The sequence below is a fragment of the Ctenopharyngodon idella genome, chromosome 14, assembly GCF_019924925.1.
Source record: "Ctenopharyngodon idella isolate HZGC_01 chromosome 14, HZGC01, whole genome shotgun sequence".
NCBI lineage: Eukaryota > Metazoa > Chordata > Actinopteri > Cypriniformes > Xenocyprididae > Ctenopharyngodon > Ctenopharyngodon idella.
Window position 1 is genome coordinate 28,462,976 of NC_067233.1, and position 20,596 is coordinate 28,483,571.

Genomic DNA, 20,596 nt, shown 5'->3' on the forward strand with positions numbered 1-20,596 from the left:
TAATAAAATGTGTTTATAAGCTATAATAACAATATAGCTACAGTTAAAGATAAAATAATCGTTTCTACGCAATTTTGTCCGTGTATTTTCATTATTCAGATGAAAGATGGTGTAAGATACCAGTGTTAAACAGCAGAGGACGCCAGCAGCATCACGAATCATCACATCTAACATCAGGTGACGGCAAATCAGTCAAACATCACCGGCTCACAACAATACTGTGTTATGCGATAATCACAGGGCTAATCTCGTACTGTTCTTTTTTAAATGTCATGCTTGAATTGAAGTAGGCCACTTATCCTCTCACCAGCGCCACTTACACACCTCTGAAATAACCCACGCATGTACACAAACACACTTCAAATCATAATCTCACTGTCAATAAAGGTAATACCAGAGGCATGACACATAAAGCAAGATACTAGGTCAGAAAATACACCAGTCTAAACACTGCCCTTTCTGAATGAATTACTCAATGCCAAATTATAATTGAGTCACCAAATCCGAAAGAAAAAAAAAACATAGGCTATGTTGTTGGTGAGAAAATAAATTGACGAATTATGAAATATCTGTCAGAAGTGTAATTCCTCCCAGCTTTGTGGTTTCGGAGTCTCGTGGCAGGGTCCTTCACTTCAGAGAAGATGAATCAACAGTGAATCACTAAAGAGAAGAGGAGGAGGAGGAGGAGAAAGGGACTGGGGAAGGAGGAGAGGGGGACAGAACTTTCTCTCAGGCATGTGTATAAAATCACTTCAGTCAGTCAGTCAGTCAGTGAGTTTCATCGACACTTACCTGGATATCAGAGCACGCGCGCGCGGTCGGTCACCCACTAGCTGTCAATCACTCAACACGCTCACATTCTGCTCGAGAGACTTTATTTACTGCATTTATTTACTTTTTTTTTTACATTCACACGACAGGTATTTTCCTATATATTTTTATTTTTATATAGCGCACACGCAGACTAATACTACAGGAAAAAAGCTTTGGGAGAGTTTATAATAAATCACCGGGCAGCGCACGAAAATAACGGGCTTCATTTTATTTAATCAAAAACTCTTTCAAAACCTCAAAAAGAATAAACGGATCAGAACGGAAATAGAGGATTTGGTCCAATTAAAATGCATCGCTGGAAAGGTAAGTGATAAGCGACTTTGGCTTTTCAGTTACTAATTTTGGTTAACTGACAATTAATTATTATTATTATAATTATTATTAGATAATTATTAAATATAATTATATAAATATAAGCTAATTGTTTGTTGCTTTAGGAACCTTTAGTCCACAATAGTTTTTGTGTGTGTGTGTGTGTGTGTGTGTGTGCAGCCTATGTGTAGGCTAAACTAAATTTGTTAGCCAGAAGGAGAAAACAGAGTGAATGAATCTTTAGTTTTCTAGCGCATGTGATACTATTTTCTATTCTTAAAACTGTTTCTAAAGCTCTCAAATATATCAAAGATTGATTCCCTGAAAGTCTGCCTTTGAGTTTGAGAGGCCTAAGCAGTCAGTGTAGCAAAATAAGTGAATTTCGTTTAAGCTAACGAAACGTGTTTAGCTCGGGAATAACTTTGCTTTTCATGTAAAATTATCGATTAATTTGTTGCTCTAAAGGTCAGTTATGTTTATTTGCATGTGTTAAATCGGTCTAACTTGAAGGTGCCGTGAACACGTGTATAATACGTGTGTTTTCAGATTAAAATTATAGGCCTAACACTAAACAAGAGTGTTGTAAAATGAGTAAAGCAATCTAATTTCTTGTCAATTTCACTGAACATATAACATGATAAAGAAGAATGTGAATATATATTAAAGAAATTAATATAGAGAATGGGTTGTTGTAATAACTATAAGACAATTATTTTTTAAAAAGTAGTTATTTTAAGGAAACAAAAAGTTGTTTTTCACACCACAATGACTTTTTATAACAGACTATTAAAAAGTATTTCCAAAAATATCAGGATTAAACTCAAAAACATGCTGATTTCACTAGTGAGAGGTGATGTTGTTTCTAAACCCCAAGCCCTAACACAAACTCTCACACAAACCTGTTGGAAGATTTAAAGCATTTAGGAGCCTTTGAATTAGAATGACAAAGATTTTTGTCATGTTTAACTACATTTGTGAAGGCATTTTCATAACTCTGTTCCCCACATGCATAGCCAAACCTGTGCACACGCACATACTAAGACTAGTTATGCTTCTATTCTTGTTCTCAAGTGCATGTGGTTCATAGGGCAAGCTCACCCCTGTCTTGTTAACCGACACTGATATGAGAAAGTACATGATTCATGTTAGTCAGGGTCTAAACACACAAACCCACACACATACATACCACCTGTCTTCAGGGAGCCTGTGAAAAGTAGGAAGAGTGTGTGACGAAATGATGCGATTTACGCCTGAACAAAGCAGCAGAGCAGTCTGTCACGCTCACACACACACATTCTCTTTTTCTGTGTTACAGTTCATTTTGTCCCACATGCACACTTGCCCTACATGCATATACACATGCATCTATCACACACAGCCCAAACTGCCAAATACAGTCAAACTCACACAGATGGTTTCAGAAAAAAAAGCCCCAAACCATTAACATGTCACAGCGCCCCATGCATTTGCATTTTAATCCACGCAAAGATGCGGACAAGACAGCCGGGTTTTGGGGAGGAGAGAGAGAGAGAGAGAGAGAGTATAAGCGAAGCAGAGGGATGAAGAGCTTCAGGAAGTGCAGGGCTTAAGGAGAAAGAGAGAGATGGAGTGATGGAGGAAAGGAAAGAGGGTTAACGCAGCCCAGATTCCCTCTAAAAGAAAAAGGAGAGAGCGAGCACAGGGGAATGATATAAAATGAGTTGGTCACGGTTTGAACAGTTACACATGCTGTTTACATTTTTCCCAAATTAACATGGCCCCTCGCTTCACCAAGCCCCTTTCTCTCTCTCCCACTTCTTTCTTTCTTTCTTTCTTTCTTTCCAACTCAAACTGTTTGATTTCCATATTTGATCTTCTAGATTTGACGTGCAGATAGTTGCTCTTCATTTTGTTATATTTATTTTCAAGAGCGAGTCATTTTGGGTGACGTTAAATGAGAAACTTGAGTCACCGAGATGGGGAAATGGCGAGGGGGGAGGGAAGAGATAATTAAAAAAAGCAAGAGAGAAAAAAGAAAGGTAATTACAGAGGTAGAGATATAGTGCACCGGAATTGGACTGGACAAAAAAAAAAAAAAAAAAGCATGAGAAAAAAGATCAGAGATGGAGAACGTGTGAGGAAAGTGCAAAGGAAAAAGTTAGGGTTTTTCTTAACGCAGGTTTTATTGTCCATTCCTGCCTTGTTCTCAAGGTCCTTGGCAAAGCCGACAACGTTTCAGGCCAACTTCCATCAATTTAAATTTCAAACTATCCAAAAGTATCCACGGGGAGATTGAGAAGTGTATGTCCCCTTGTAGAGATCACAGAGAGCAAGTGTGAGAATGAGAGAATGAAACCTGGTTTGATATATCTAGAAACAATTGCTAGACGTCCATCATGTATGCAAGATGCATTTATATTCTAACATCCATCTGAATGCCCTGCATGTTAGTGTGTGTGTGTGTGTGTGTGTGTCTAGTCAGTGAAGGAATGCACATTTGATTGAGTGCAGACTGCACATAAATCTCTACTTTAACTGTACACAGACACACAACATGACCCTGACCCCCTCCACAAACACACACACACACTCACTCATGAATATGAAAGACTAGCCTCTTTGTGCACTGAACTGACCAGCCCATCATATGGGCAATATAACTTTATATGATGTGATAGGAGGGAACTTGTTTTATGATATTGCACCATAATGCTGAATTCTTGGTATTGTTGACTGGAGCCTCCAAGACTCGTCTGTTTAGTGTTAACACAGAGGCAACAAATCAGTCAGAAGATGGAAGGCGAAAGGCTACGTGTGCATGTGTGTGAGACAGAGAGAAAGACAGCGCAACTGACTGATATACCGATTTGACATAATATCATTGCTGCCAGCTGTAGGCTATATGCAAAGACACACACATGCACACACACACACACACACACACAGATCTGTCCTAATGAAAGCCGTGGTTATTCAATAAAGTCGCGGGGGATTTGTTTCAGGGGTTATGTAAATATGCCAGTGCTTTGTTTTGGAGCTGTTGTGCTTACATCCAAATAAGCAATAAGAGAGAAGAACATTCTTCATGTGATTCTCGATAATATCTACTATGCCATGAGAAAAACAGCAGTTCACAAATTGCGTTTGCTAAGAAACATCTCCATTATTATTGCTAAAATGTATGGATAGTAACCCTAAGAAATAAACACTGTGAATATAATGCTGATTGTTGAGGAGATGTGTGATGTTGCTTTTCTAAGCAATCAGAAGTACAATTTCTGCCCGGTGGTAATCATCAAATAACTTTTGTACTGCAAATCCCACTCATGTTTTCTTTAGAATTATGGATATCATAATAATGACGTTATGTGGCGCCTTTACTTTCGTAGGAAAGAAGAAAACAAGATCTCTCCACTATCACAGTTTTATCTCCTGAGAGAAAAAGACCTTTGTAATCACATATGTCTTAGATTCATCTGTGAAAGTTTTAGAAGAGAACTCAAAGCCAAGATAGCCTGCGATCAAAATTTAGAAATCATATAAACTCATCAAATTCTTCAGAGATCATAAATTGACATTATTTTAAAGATAAAGTTTAAAAATAAAGGTTCCAAAAAGGAATGCCGTAGAATGCCTATTTTTGGTTCTCCAAAGAACCTTTCAGATCACAGTTCTGTATTTAAAAGAACATTTTAAAAACCTAAAGAACTATTTTCCACTATAAAAAAGCTTTTGTGCTATGGAAAGTTTCATTGGATGTTATAGGTTCTTCATGGAAGCATCGAAGTCAATAAAGAACCTTTATTTATTGTATGTTAACAATTGTCAATACTATTTCTCCTAGGAAATATAATAGTAGAAACATTTGAGTCAATGTTAATGCTTTAAAAACATCATAGAGAATTCCACTAAGTCTCCAGAGCTCTGAAAGAGAAACCTTGGAGCAATAAAATACACTTATCCAGTTATTCGTTGGAACAAAAGACAATTATAATAAGAATAAGATGTCAGTCAGTGTTTATAAGATTTTAATGGAAGATTTTTACTATAACACAGAGAAACATCATTCGATATCCGATGTTTTCAATAAGCCGATTTTGTTGGATCAGGATTTTGGGTCCATATGAGATGCAGTGCTGAACTCTTCCACTCCCAGTTACTTATCTATCTGAAAGACTTTGACTATTATTGTGACCTTGGGTTGAGGAAAAGGTGTGTCAGGAGTGTGTGTGTGTGTGTGTGTGTGTGTGTGTGTTTCAGGTAGCGTTTTAGATGAGCGTTTCATGAGAATTCTTCTCTCTTGAGGGAGAATGAGTGAATTAGAGGAGAATGAAGGGGAGAGGAAAAAAAGAGAGGAACAGAGTTGAAAAGAAAAACTGGCAAGGCTAATCGAGGTTAATAAGCTGTTGTTATTTTGGCCGAGGGCAAAAAAGAGATAAGCCACTTTAAAGAAGGGGAGGAAACATAGGCGTGTGTGAGAAGTAAAAAAAAAAAAAAAACCTGGAGAAGTTGACAGGGGGAATATGAAGGGAAGGAGAGAGAAACAATGTGTGACAGCGAGAAAAACGTGTGATCGTGATGAAGAGAGCTGAAAGAATTGAGAGAAAAATGGACATGAGGATGATGGGGGGTTCAAGAAGAGGAGACGAACAAAGATAAAAGGGAAAAGCAAAGGGGAGGAGGTGCACATATTTCACACCTGTTGAAAACACAATGCCTCAAACAAGTAATTACACATCTCTGCCATGTTCCTCTGAATGCTTGACACAAAAAAGAAAAAGAACAGAGACACTGGGTGAGATGTGTTTGTGCCGGATGACTCCCTGAGGCTCGCATACACACATAATAGGAGCACTGTGTGACCCTTTTCGAAGTTCGAGGTTCATTCTCATTTGCTGCCATTTTCCCAGCGTGATTTCTGAAGACATGGGTCTGAAAGGGTCTCTGGATGGGCACACTTACACACACTCACGCACAATACCAAATGTAACAAATGCACTGGTCTGTGTACAGGCATGTATATACACATAATCCAAAACAGAAACCTGCAAACACACACTCCAAAACAAAAACATGTCCCAGAGTAGAGGACCACACACACTCACACCCCTGAGCTAAGAAAAAGTACTATGCTATTTGTCAAATGATAAAACTAGAGATATATGGTTAAAAATGATGACTAAATGTATTGGCACTTTCTGTTTGACAAATGTTATAGAATTATGTTGCTAGTTCATGTGATGTTTAAAAGTCATTGCAAAAATCGCTCAGAAAAGTTAAGTTAGCTCTGAGAAAATCTCTAACAAGCGCCCTAACACACTCTTTTAGGGCTGGTTCACACAGAACACGTTTTTGCTGTAAAACACAGGTCAGCGAAAAAAGAGCAAGGTCTAGAGACAAGTTTTTTTAAAAAGTTGAACTTGTGCGCCGCATTTTTAGAATGCCGTGTTTATGTGCGAGACGCTGCAAAAGATGCGAGATGCGAGCGAAATTTTATGGAATGCCAGTCGGTTCAAATATTCACAAATTTTCACACGTAATCAACACATAATCAACGTGCAAATGTGTCGCCGATTTGTTGTTTATGTGTGAAAATTTGCGTATATTTGAACTGACTGGTATTGCATACAATAGTTAAACACATCCATAGTGCATGTTTACATTGAAAAACAATGGAAAAGTAGCTCAATGGAATGAAAAAACGTGTTCTGTTTGAATGGCCCTTTAAAAAGTAATGGTTCTTTATTGGCATTGATGGTTCCATGAAGAACCTTTAAAGGAACACTCCACTTTTTTTGAAAATAGGCTCATTTTCCAACTCCCCTAGAGTTGAACAGTTGAGTTTTACCGTTTTCGAATCCATTCAGCCGATCTCCGGGTCTGGCGGTACCACTTTTAGCATAGCTTAGCATAGTTCATTGAATCTGATTAGACCGTTAGCATCTCGCTCAAAAATGACCAAAGAGTTTCGATATTTTTCCTATTTAAAACTGGACTCTTCTGTAGTTATATCATGTACTAAGACCGACGGAAAACGGAAAGTTGCGATTTTCTAAGCCGATATGGCTAGGAACTATACTGTCATTCCGGCGTAATAATCAAGGAACTTTGCTGCCGTACCATGGGTGCAGCAGGCGCAATGATATTACGCACGATACATGATACACGTTTTGGAAAATGAGCCTATTTTCAAAAAAAATGGAGTGTTCCTTTAACAAAAGGTTCTTTATAATAGGAAAGTGTTCTTTAGATTTTTAAATGCTCTTCACATAAGAAAAAAATGGTTCTTCTAAATGGCATTGCTGCAAAAAAAAACCTCTTGGAACTTTTATTTTTAAGTGTGTTATTTAACTGCAAATGCCAATTTTTATTATTTAAGTGATTACTTTCGGGAAATGTTAAGTATGGCTTATGTGTTTAAATATGTTTGGCCACTGTAAATTGATCTCATTAAAAAACAGAAGTAGCGACAGATCTTTTCTTCTGTATAGTGACATGCATCCAATTAAAATGAATTGATGAAAAAAATAAATTGTAGGGCAGGGACTCACCGGAAGATTGAGTTATGACTTTTTCTTTAAAAATTACAAGGTCAAAAAAGACAAAAAGAAACATATGCATGGATGAATCGCTCACGATAAGATCAATAACATGCCAGGGTGAATTTTCATTTCATGTTGACTTTATTGCAAAATATTGCAGTAAGGTTCATTTTAGCAGTAAAGATATATGAAAACATATCGGTATAATATACTGCATGTAAAATTTATTTCATGGCCCGCTTCATATGAACATAAATCCCTTTAATAATCCTGTGCAGAACTTCTCTCTCTCTACAAACAAACTCTACCAGAGACCAGTAGCAGAAGCAGTGCCAGACATATCCACATGAAATTGTAATCTCTATAATCAAAGTATAACATAAAACTAACTGTTTAATTTTGAGTACCTCAAAAGAATTACAGTTAAAACCACTATATTGCAAAAATGACAAACCATAATCTCTGTGAACTCTTATAAACCAAACATTTATTCAGAGCTGATTACAGACAGATTTTCTCTGCTTGGTGTTATTCCTCAAACAATATCACAGTGTTATTTGAGAATTAACACACTTATTAAAGCATTTTTACAAAATTAAATGGCAAAAAGGAACCAAACAAGAGAATTGGACATTATATTGTCATTTGTGCATTTTCGCTGGACTTAAATCCCAGTTTTCACTGCTTTCTATTTCAGTTGCTCACGTTGCTGTGCTGCTGTTTTTGGCTGCTGCGTTGGGGTGTGGTCAGGCGCTGGACCGCACACTCATTCTGTCCAATGAGAGGAGCTCGATAGAGAGAACATATGAGCTAACCAAATACCTGGACCACCAGCTGAAGGAGATCAGAGACACCTACGTGAGTCACAATCTGTTTGTGTGTGCGCTTCTGTGTGTATGTGTTACCAGTGTGTGACGATGAATGTGACGTATTTGTTTATAGATGTTTTCCTGTGGATCCTCTCCCCCTCACTCACTCTTTGTATTATTATCTCTTTCCCCTTTCCCTGACTGTATTGTGATTCATGCTTTAGTTTTATAATTAGCTGTTTCTAGTGTCTTGTAACTTTTCTAACATTTGCCAGGTAATGGTGTATAAAGACCCCATTAAATGGTTTGATAGCAGTTTTGTGTACTGTGTTTATGTTTACTTGTTATTGAAACAGGAAGTTGGGGTGGGACACATCAAGGCTTGTCCTTTTCATATTAACTAGTCAATATCCTTTGGGTAACTTACACCGCGTTCCAAATTATTATGCTAGTGACATATCAGTAAGATTTCAGTACAATAAACATTCAGATTTTAGTTCTTCTAAGAAAATGTTTGTTTGTTTATTTATCCATGTCTTTTTAGATAACTGGTATCAATCTCAGATATAAATAATTTGCCAGGTCTATGGAAACCCTACTTAGAGGCTGTTCCACATTATTAAGCAAGTCACAGTTCTCATGCAATATGGGGAGGAAGAAAGATCTTTCTGAAGATGAAAAGCATGAAATGGTCCAATGTTATGCAAAAGGCATGAAAACAACTAATATTGTGTGAAAACTGAATGGAGATTATCAAATTATCATAAGATTTGTGAGTGATTTAGAGCACAGCAGAACTTGGTCAGATAAAGGCTTATTAGGGAAGGTTCCTGTCAAAAAAAATTAATTGTATTAAAAGGGCGGCTATATTAAAAAGCCAGTGTTGAGCAGCAAACAGGTATTTGAAGCTTCTGGTGTCTCTGGAGTCTGAAGAAGCTCTCCATGCAGGCTGGCAGTTGTGTGTAAAGATGCATTTTAGCCACCACTAACCAAACCTCACAAAGAGAAACATTTACAGTGGGTGTAGAAATACATTTTCAAACAGTTTTATTGCTGTGTTTTTTTTTTTTTTTTTTTTTTGCAGCATGGGATAGTGCATAGTGCATTGTATTTCAGAAGGCACTATCCTCCTTTTTATACCATAGCTGAAAATGGCCAGTTATGAACTCCACATATCTTGGAAAAGTCATTTTAATACCCTCAGAGACCCTAAAGGGACCTTCCATCTCACTTCCCAATATTCCAGCTCAAATCATCACCCGCCAGCTCCCTGCTGACGTCACAGTCTTGTTGGAATGTGGTGGCCATTCACTAACCATCCAGAAATCCATCCATTTAGACCATCCATTGTAGTACGGCATTCGTCAGTGAATAAAACTATTTAAAAATGAGTCTTCATGTATTTCTAAACCCAAATGTTTCTCTTTGTGAGCTTTGGTTTGGAGTGGCTGAAATGCATCTTTACGCACAACTGCCAGCCTGCATGGAGATCTTCTTGAGACTCCAGAGATACCAGCAGCTTCAAATACCTGTTTGCTGCTCAACACTGGCTTTTTTTATAGCCGCTCTTTTAATACAAATAATTTTTTTGACAGGAGCTTTCATTAATAAGCCTTTATCTGACCAAGTTCTGCTGTGCTCTAAATCACTCACAAATCTTATGATAATTTGATAATCTCCATTCAGTTTTCACACAATATTAGTTGTTTTCATGCCTTTTGCACAACATTGCACCATTTCATGCTTTTCATCTTCAGAAAGATCTTTCTTCATCACCATATTGCATGAGAACTGTGACTTGCTTAATAATGTGCAACAGCCTTTAAGTAGAGTTTCCATAGACCTGGCAAATTATTTTGTCTGAGATTGATACCAGTTATCTAAAAAGACATGGATAAATAAATAAATAAACATTTTCTCAGAAGAACTAAAATCTGAATGTTTATTGTACTGAAATCTTACTGATATGTCACTTGCATAATAATTTGGAATGCGGTGTAAAAGCAGCATGAAATTTAAATTCACACTATTTTCTTAATGCATATTATAGATCTTTATGTCCGTGCATGTTTCTTTTTTTTTCTTTTTTTCTTTTTTAAATTTGACAAATTTTATCCATGTCATAAATATCTTCTGGTGAAATAAAAGACTTCTCTCTGCTGACAACTGCAGGACTTCTCCTCATCATTTAGTCGCTTAAAGGGGACCTATTATGCCCCTTTTAACAAGCTGTAATATAAGTCTCTGGTGTCCCCAGAATATGTCTGTGAAGTTTCAGCTCAAAATACCCCACAGATCATTTATTATAGCTTGTCAAATTTGCCCCTATTTGGGTGTGAGCAAAAACACTCCGTTTTTGTGTGTGTCCCTTTAAATGCAAATGAATTGCTGCTCCTGGTCCCCTTTCCAGAAGAGGGCGGAGCTTTAACAGCTCGTACTTCGGTTGCTCAACAACAACAAAGCTGGAGAATCTCACGCAGCCAAAATGACGATTGTCAGTAACGGCGTTCTGCCTTACATTATTCAAACCGGAGTTGGACACTGATGGAGAGACTCAGGAAGAAGTTACAACTTTTAGAATGCAACTGGACATTTCTAAATGGTCAGTGGATAAATTTATATAGTTGCTGTGGAGTTGATTCAACTCATCGACTATATGTGCTGTCATGTTAATCTTTTGTGCAAATCCATTGTTGAACTAACCTTCATTTGTGAAGCAGTCCGGCGTAAAATGACACCATGGCAACAACAACTCTTCCTCTTCGCTAAAGTAGCCCAACATGGCCTCACCACCTTTGTTGCGTGTTCCCGGGGGCAGGGTTTATGTAAATCTTAGGGTTTGTGATGTCACCAACCCGGGAAGAATCTCGTTGTAGTCCTGTTTGTTCAGAGTTTGTTGTAGTCCTTAAAAAAGCGATTTCTGTAAAAGAAAATATCTCCCTTTGCATTGAACTTTGAGCGTCACAACTTTGCAGATGTTGTTTATTCTCAAACAGCAACATTACACACTAACTAAAGTTAAAAAAAGTAAAATCATAATCAAGGACCCCTTTTAACCCGCCCCTGCAAGCTCACAATCACCTGCTTCCACTTTTGAGTGTAACAACCAAATCTCAAAATCCAGTGAACAACCGATGCATTGAACCAAGTACACAGCCAACATTTTTTTCTTCAATATTCTATTTCATTCAGATGTATGTCACAGTACAGAAGAAAAGATTTGTCACTACATCCATTTCTTCGCAACTTTAAAGAGATAGTTCATCCAAAAATTAATATTCTATCATCATTTACTCGCCCTCATGTTGTTCCAAATCTTGACTTTCTTTCGTCTGCGGAACATAAAAGAAGATATTTTGAAGAATGTTGGTAACCAAACAGTTTTTGTATTACAGAATATTCATTTTTGGCCAACAAGCATGCCAACTAAACCAAAAACAAACAACCAACATCCAGTGAGTGGCTACTTTCTAGTCAGAACTAGATAGTATTTAATATTTAAGAGAACATTCACAGACTAGAGAGCATTTTACTAGAAAAAAAATTGTATAAACCCTGGCATTCAATATGTGTCATCAATATTTTTGTTTATTTAGTCATTTTTTAGGTGTACACACTCTTAAAAATATAGGTTCCAAAATAGGAAGAACATTTTGGGTTCCCTAAAGAACCTTTTAGTGATCAGTTCTTAAAAGAACCTTTTTTTTTCTTGGAGTGAATCATATTTCAATAATCTAAAGAACATTTTTTCCACTATAAATAACATTTTGTGCCATGGAAAATGTGTTAAATGTTCCTCATGGAACCATCAATGCCAATAAAGTACTTTTATTTATTTTTTTCACAATTTTGATATCATGGGGTCTTTAAGTGCCTTGGTCTTACAGAATAAAAAACGCTACAGAATCAGTGTAATTGTTTTCTAACATCTCTCCTCATCTCTGGTCCTCAGCTGTCTTATCTTGGGCCTCCATTTAGTGATCCCGGCTTCTCTCCTCCACGTCCCAACAGCTCCTCTCTGTCCGTGCCCAGTGCAGCTACACGTGTGGACTTGTGGCGCGGGTTGGAGAACGGTGCCCGTCTGGCACAGAACCAGCGTGCATACAGCATTCTTCTGTGTGCTGTGAGGGATCTGGCGCGCTCCACCCTGTGTCCGTACCTACAGAGCTCTCTCCTACACTTCTGCTCCGGCCTCAGCGGGTTACTCGGCTCAATATCCGGCCTGATGAATGCCCTGGGCTACACCAACCTACCACCCTCCACAGGTTACGCCACGGCCGCTCAAGGATACGCCCCACCCATGTCGTCACAGTTTCAGGGCGTGAGCGAGAACAGCCCCGCCCCTCTACGGAGTTACGTGCCTCGAAACAAAGGCGCTCAGACCGCCTCGGGTGTGAGAGAGGGAACAACTCGGGCGGATCTCAAGCGGGACAGAGAGAGGGAGAGGGGGAGGAGAGGGAGGAGAAAAGAAGGAGAGAGTTGGGTCGCCAAAGAGGAGGGAGAGAAGGAGGAAGGAATGGAGAGATGGGGAAAAAGGAGAAGACTGCTAAGCATGGAAGAGGAGAAAACGCTAAAACTGAACAACAACATGAACTACACAACTTTAAAAGTTGGAGATGGATACCGAAAGCAGCCCCTACTCTTTTCCTTGCCATCCCTCCATCCTCGTCGATCTAGCCGTTCCATCCCGTCTCCTAATTCTGGTCTCTCTCCTCTCTCGCTCCTCTATCAGTACGGAGGGCCGGCCGCTGAGGTTCACACTTTGCTGGCGGCCCCTGTGCTGTCATCACATCCCGCCCCTAATGACTTCTCACGGAAAGTTGAGGGATTTTGGGTACTGCGAGAACTGCAGAGCTGGCTGTGGAGATCCGCAAAAGACTTCACCAGACTTAAGAAACGGCTACGAGCTTGAAAAAGAACAAACGCTCGGACCTAAAACCTAATGAACTGACTTCTAACTATTAGAGAAATTTCTCGGACAATAGTGTAGCAATGTATGAAGCACAGCTCACACAGAAGTCACTTTCAAACCCAAAATCTGCATGGGGAAATCTTTTGCATTTATGCAAAATTCCCAATTGCATGGATTCCCATTGAAATGACTGGATTTCACCCACAAAAATTTGCTGAACAACAGTAAATGTTTCCACACCTTAAGGCAGAACAGGGATGAAACCTAATAAATGAATGATCCGGAACACTCTACAAATAGTTCTCCACATGGGAGATCCAACTCGCAACTGATTCCAACAGAGTTTGTTGATAGCTTGTTGCTAAGCTAACAACATGACACTCCAATAAGAATATTGGGTAAAATAGTCAGGCAGTTACTATTGATACTTTTCGACATTGAATGAATTATACATATATTTTAATCAAGATTTCTAATGATTCAGCCACCATGTTTAATTTATTTCACTAGGCTTTTAACAATGCATTCTGGGATTGTCTTATTTGCGAAGGATAGATGCAGTGCTGCCTGATTTTGGTCAAAACGCATCCATGTCAGGAGCTTGGATATGATGCAATAAAGTGCTGCCTGTGGGAGCAGCTCACTAAGTTTTGGAACAGTAAGAGATTGATTCATGCTCTATGGATGGAGATCTAAGGACTTCAGATGGTCACGCTTTGCACTAAATCACCAAACAGAAAAGAGCCGACAGTACGTCACTAAAGGATGAGAGCGCTCATTGAGAGAGCGAGACATGATTCAGCAGAAGGAAAGTGAATCATGTTTGGAGTCATGCAGTAGTGAAAGGGTCAATGGGAAAAGTAGAGGAAATGTGGCATAACTAAAGAAACAATGGAGAGTTTTTTGCTGCCTCACAAACTGAGTCAGTAATGCCTCATTGACACTCACTCATCTTTTTCCAGACACACACAAATACACACCTACACATTTGGAAACAAACACACAAATCTGATGCTCAGATGTTGTGTACGAACAGAAAAGAGCCCATATGAAAGTATATTATTCAAAAGCTTTATAACTTTTTTGGGCATGGTACTGGTAATACTGTTTTCTAGAAATGTACAATGAGAAAAGCATGGTAATTTTTGTAGAAACATGCAGTACTCTGTAAATACCATGGTACGTGAATGTGGTAAAAATTCAGTACCATGGCATATATCAAAGTACCACAGTATTACTATGTTTTGGCATGGTACCATGATAATACTGTGTCTTCTGGAAGTATACAATGGTAATACCATGGTATTTCTTGTAGGAAAGATATAGAGTAGTATGAAAATATTATTTTACATGAATGTGGTAATAATTCAGTACCATGGTATATATCAAAGTATCACAGTATTACTATGTTTTGGCATGGTACCATGATAATACTGTGTCTTCTGGAAGTATACAATGGTAATACCATGGTATTTCTTGTAGGAAAGATACAGAGTACTATGAAAATATTATGGTATGTGAATATGGTAATCGTTCAGTAATATAGTATTCCCATTTTTTAAAAAGATAACAGTATTCTTGAAGGTTCATTGGGGTATCATGAAAATACCAGGTTATATAATAATATACTATGGCATTTACATGATACTCCAGTGATATAAAAGAGCACAAAAAAGTACCATGATACGACATGTTTTTGGAGATGTTCCATGGTATATAAGTACTATGGCATTTGTTTTTGAACATAGTTTCATGGCAATCAGTACTATGAAATGCCATGTAAAAAAAAACTACCATGGTAAACTGAAATTTCTGCACCATAGTATTCTTCAATTCTCTGAAGTAAAGTACCTTGGATATAATATAAATGCCACTCTATATAAATATGATAATCATACAGTCCCATAATATATATCAAAGTACTATAGTATTACCATTCTTTTACCATGTTACCACCACAGTTTTTTTTCTACAGATAAGAGATTTCAACGCAAGTTATAATGCAGATGAGAGGGTGTATAAATATGAGTGTTTGTGTACAGTCTGTACATTGATTTCTGTATGTGTGTATATGTCTGTTATATTTATTTAATACTATTTATTTCTCTGGGGTACGACTGTATGATGTCACATGTTTTTTTGCAGAGAGTACAAAAGACCTTTACTGACTACACTTTGGGTGTGTGTGTGTACTGTTACCCCTTGAGGAAAAACCAGAGGGACTGGGAGGATAGCAGGAGTTTTATTCGTCTGTCTGAGAGAAATTTATGACCACTCCGTTCTTTCATGTAATCCCACATCCTCTCATCCCTCTCTTCCCCTCTATCTCTCTCTCACGCCTCTCCTCTTCCCTAGCGCTCACCTACTGACACACACACACATACACACGCGTTAACTTCACTATCTAAATGGGAACATTGCATAGACTTCTATTGTTTTTAAATAGTTAAAGAGGTCCCATTTATAATTACACTATTACACTAACCCTTAAACCCATACCACCAAACCTGTCCCCAACCTTACCTGTGTCCCACCTCAATAGCAGCACAAGTGTTTTGCAATATAAGTACATTGTACCTAACGGTTATTATTTTTTGATGCAAGTACATAGTTTTTAAAGACACCTAATATAAAGTGTGACCATTATAAATACTAAAAACTAACCCCAACACTTTCTATAATTAAATTACAATAAAAAAAACTTTATTTACCTTTTTTAATTCCATTTTTACAAATAAGGATGTCCCCAACGGGAGATTTTGTCAGGTTTAGCTCATTTCAGGGTACAAATTTGTCCCCAAAAAGATAGGTAGTAGGTACACACACACACACACATTTATACACAAGATAAAAACAAAATGTCACATGTCTACTGACTTACGGCATAAACATCACAGTACAAACACAATCAAATGAACAAATATTCAGGTGCTTAATGTTTCTTTTCCTCAGGCTATGTTTGGGGTAAAATTAAAGGATCAATGATAATTTGTGTTTCCCTTTGAGCAACACACCTGCACTGGAGTTATCACGGCACAACCACACCCACACACACTCTCTCTCTCACACACACACACACACGGGGTGTGACATGTTCTTTTATGTGCAATTATCACAAATTACTGGAAAAGATGAGTTTGGTGAGGGGGAACTCTCTCTCACACACACATGGCCGAAGACTCAGCGAAATGCGTAATGCAGAGTCCAGTCAGCTTCGGCCCCCTAAATGGATGACCACACATTGGCAACAAAGGAAGCATTGTGCGCTTGTGTGTGTGTGTGTTTGTGTCATCACGTGTCGCTTCACTGAATCAGTGCGAGTGTGTGTGAGACTGTTTATGCATCTGTGCGACTGTAAAGTAGTTTTATTTGTTTTACTTTAAAAGCCCCTTTTCCGAAACCTCTCATCTCGCGCCATTGCGTCTGCCTGGATCTTTCTGCCATATGTGCAGCAGAGCGCAAGTTTCCGCTGCCAATCACGCATTAAATCACTCGTCTGTCATCAGGTCATCAGCAGCAGCCTATTTAGTGAATCTTTATAGCTCCCTCCATTCTCATTCAGTCTTTTCACCTTCTGCCGCTGCTCGTCGTCACTGTCTTTCTCCGTTTTTCTTTCCAATCCTCGTCCAGCACACCCCCTCTCTCTCCGTGTCGAGCCCTGATCACCTGCAGCACATAAAAATTCCTTTTTTCTCTCTCCAGAGGATTGCGCCGCTGCCTAGGGAGTTTCTGCATTCCTGTTTCTCTCTCTCTCTCTTTCCGTCTGTCTCTGCCTCCTCGATCCTGCTGTTTTTTCTCTTGCCGCTTTGTCTTTCCCTCTCACCTGTGGCCCAGCCCTTCCTGTTACCTCACGGCACCCACCTGCCGCGCCCGCGCCCGCGCCCCCGCTGTGCCGCGCTTCTTTGGCTGCAGGGCTGGGCTGACTCTCCCAAACTGCTCGGTGCGGGGGAAACCTAGGGCACAGGTTGACTGATTTATTGCCTAATCAATTTATCCTCCCAGATAAGAGTCGGTAACCACAGTCAGTCACCGTTCATTTATCTATGTGAATGTTGACTTATTAGCCCTCGAGGAAAAACAGACTTTAATGTACCGTGGCGTGTTTTAGTGTTATTCAACATGCTTTCAGAAAAGATTATGGAGGATTGTTTTGGATTGTCTACAGAGAGTTTGGTGTACGTGTGTGTGAATGTGGGTGAATGAGTCAACTATGTGTGTACAAAGTTGCACCTACTGAGCTGCTTGCTATCTACCGCCTACATAGTCAGCATCTTAACTGAAATGACACCCAGTAACTGATTTGAAATGCTCTATGTACAAATATTGCTCCTCCAATGAGGTCTATAATACCTGGAGAAAGCTATCTGTTAGCATTCACATTATCTAACTGGTTGATGGCACCACCAGAAGGCGTACAGTCCATTTTATGCTTTAAATAGCTCTCTAAAAAAGAACCACACTGTGTGTTCATCAAACGTTGTGTGTGCTTCACATTACAGTTGAGTTCATCTTCCCTGGCACAGCTTAATACAATCACATATGTATCTTTCTCTCTCACACACACTCAAACACATGCTAACCCTATGGTAAATAGCTCTCCAAAAAAGAACCACACTGGTAAAACCTTTTATTCTGAAATATTAACTATGCATAAAAAGTTTGGGGTCAGCAAATGTTTTTAAAAGAAGTAGCACATGTTGTGTGAAAAAATATTTATTAACAATTAGATGGCTAGCTAGATTATGCTAATCAGCCAAACCTTGGTCTCTTCCCAGCACTTGAATATGCCTGTGTCTCTACAATATTAGTAGGTGAAAAACAGTAGGCTATGCAAAATAATTTACACTGTGAAACCAAATGAGTTAAGATAACTCAGTTAATTTGAGGAAACTAATTGCTTTAAGTTTAAAAAACATTTCAAATAAGTTTACATTTAAAACTGTTAACTTCTGTATTATATGTAGTCTACTCGTTCAGTGATTTCAGATGCAGCAATTAATATATTTCAGTACAGTCTGACAGCAGGATGTGTAACTGGTCATACTCGATCTGCTTTGCATCTCCAGCAGGTGTGCTAACAAGGATGCTAAAGACCGCAGTTTCTAACGCCAGTCACTAGTGTGCCTCTTGAGGCCTGGGGAGTGAGTTTTACTCACATAGCTCTTACTAGCTGGCCTCCGTTACACTCACCCCCCTACACCTCACTCCCATCTGGGTCACGGCACCAAATGTAACCGGTCCTACTCAACCTTCTCCAAGCGAGATTCGAACGAGCGTCTCCGGCATGGGAGGCGAGCACGCTAACAAGAACGCTAAAGGCCACAGTTTCTAGCGCCAGTCACTAGTGTGCCTCTTGAGGCCTGGGGAGTGAGTTTTACTCACACAGTTCTTACTAGCTGGTCTCCGTTACACTCACCCCCCTACACCTCACTCCCATCTGGGTCACGGCACCAAATGTGACCGTTCCTACTGAACCTTCTCCAAGCGAGATTCGAACCAGTGTCTCTGGCATGGGAGGCGGGCACGCTAACAAGAACGCTAAAGGCCACAGTTTCTAGCGCCAGTCACTAGTGTGCCTCTTGAGGCCTGGGGAGTGAGTTTTACTCACACAGCTCTTACTAGCTGGCCTCCGTTACACTCACCCCCTAAACCTCACTTCCATCTGGGTCACGGCACCAAATGTAACCGGTCCTACTCACCCCACTCCAAGCTAGATTCAAACCAGCGTCTCCGGCATGGGAGGCGGGCACACTAACAAGGACGCTAAAGACCGCAGTTTCTAGCGGCAGTCACTAGTGTGCCTCTTGAGGCCTGGGGAATGAGTTTTACTCACACAGCTCTTACTAGCTGGCCTCCGTTACACTCACCCCCCTACACCTCACTCCCATATGGGTCACGGCACCAAATGTAACCGGTCCTACTCAACCCGCTCCAAGCGAGATTCAAACCAGCATCTCCACCATGGGAGGCGGGCACGCTAACAAGGACGCTAAAGACCGCAGTCTCTAGCGCCAGTCGCTAGTGTGCCTCTTGAGGCCTGGGGAGTGAGTTTTACTCACACAGCTCTTACTAGCTGGCCTCTGTTACACACACACCCCTACACCTCACTTCAATATGGGTCACGGCACCAAATGTAACCGGTCCTACTCAAACCGGCACCTCCGTCATGGGAGGCGGGCGCACTAACAAGGACGCTAAAGACCGTGGTCTCGAGCATCAGTCGCTAATGCACCTCTTGAGGTCAGGGGAGTGAGGTTTACTCACACAACTCTTACTAGCTGCTCTCCTTTACACATGTTGCTAAGCTAACACCCTGATACTCTAATAAGCACAAAAATACACAAACATTGGGTACGTTTTCAATTCAATGTTTTTATTTACTGTGTTGGCCATCTTGGATGAGTTTGTCCACTATAGCTTGTAGAAGTGTTTTGGGATTGGCTTCTCTTTGGGACTGTTTACACTTGGTCACTTCATGCATTTTTACTGATCGGATAGCTATCTGATTTGTTAAAACTGTTCCATTTACACTTGGCCACATAAATATGTCATAAATCCGATCTTCGTTTCCCGTGCTATATACAAATTTAGCAGATTTTACGTCAACGAAGAGCAAAAGATTTGAGCTGCATTTTATCTATCATTAGCTAATTTCAAGATCAAAGACCGCAATAGAAGAGAGAGCGACACCAGCACTGGTAGGATCATTTAGTCTTACTACTTTTAATGAAGAAGTTAATGCGTTGATCTTCAGGATGTGATGCCGAACTTTTAGTTTAATTTGTGGCAATTTGTGTGTTCGCAGCTTGCTGAAGAGATACTCAGCTACTCATCTGCGGCGATGCGTGTTGCAGTAGTGCTGTCATATCTGTCTACCTAGAGCCTGTATAAAGCCGTGTTTCCACCGCAGGAACATTCCCCAGGAACTAGAAACTTTGGAGTGGTACTCTGTGGAACCAGGGTCTAAATGAAGCTCCGAGTAAAAATTCCCTCCACAGAAAGTACCTGCTCGCTAGGTAGTACTTTTTCAAAGTTCCAGAACTTTCGGCGGTGGGACATGGGTCCTGAACATGCTGATTGGTTGAGTTCACGCAGCATTTTGATTGGTTGACTCCACGCAACATTTTATTTCAACCACCATTTTAAAAAGTCTGTTGCGGTGCGTGCAGTAAGAGTTGTTTGCTATTCGAATCAACAATGGAGTTTAA

General features: G+C 39.6%; 1 protein-coding gene across 2 annotated transcripts; it reads left to right on the forward strand.

Annotated features, from left to right (window-relative positions):
• The first annotated feature begins 716 nt into the window (after window positions 1-716).
• On the forward strand, window positions 717-15,561 carry clcf1 (cardiotrophin-like cytokine factor 1). 2 transcript variants are annotated; one of them, XM_051860861.1, is made up of 3 exons: window positions 717-1,137; window positions 8,365-8,525; window positions 12,429-15,561. In XM_051860861.1, the coding sequence occupies exons 1-3, from the start codon at window positions 1,122-1,124 to the stop codon at window positions 13,386-13,388; spliced, it is 1,137 nt and encodes a 378-aa protein (XP_051716821.1). In that variant the 5' UTR covers window positions 717-1,121; the 3' UTR covers window positions 13,389-15,561. The 2 variants fall into 2 exon arrangements, with proteins under 2 accessions (XP_051716821.1, XP_051716822.1); XM_051860862.1 differs by lacking the exon at window positions 717-1,137 and adding an exon at window positions 10,887-11,078 and having other exon boundaries at window positions 8,407-8,525.
• Window positions 15,562-20,596: the final 5,035 nt, after the last annotated feature.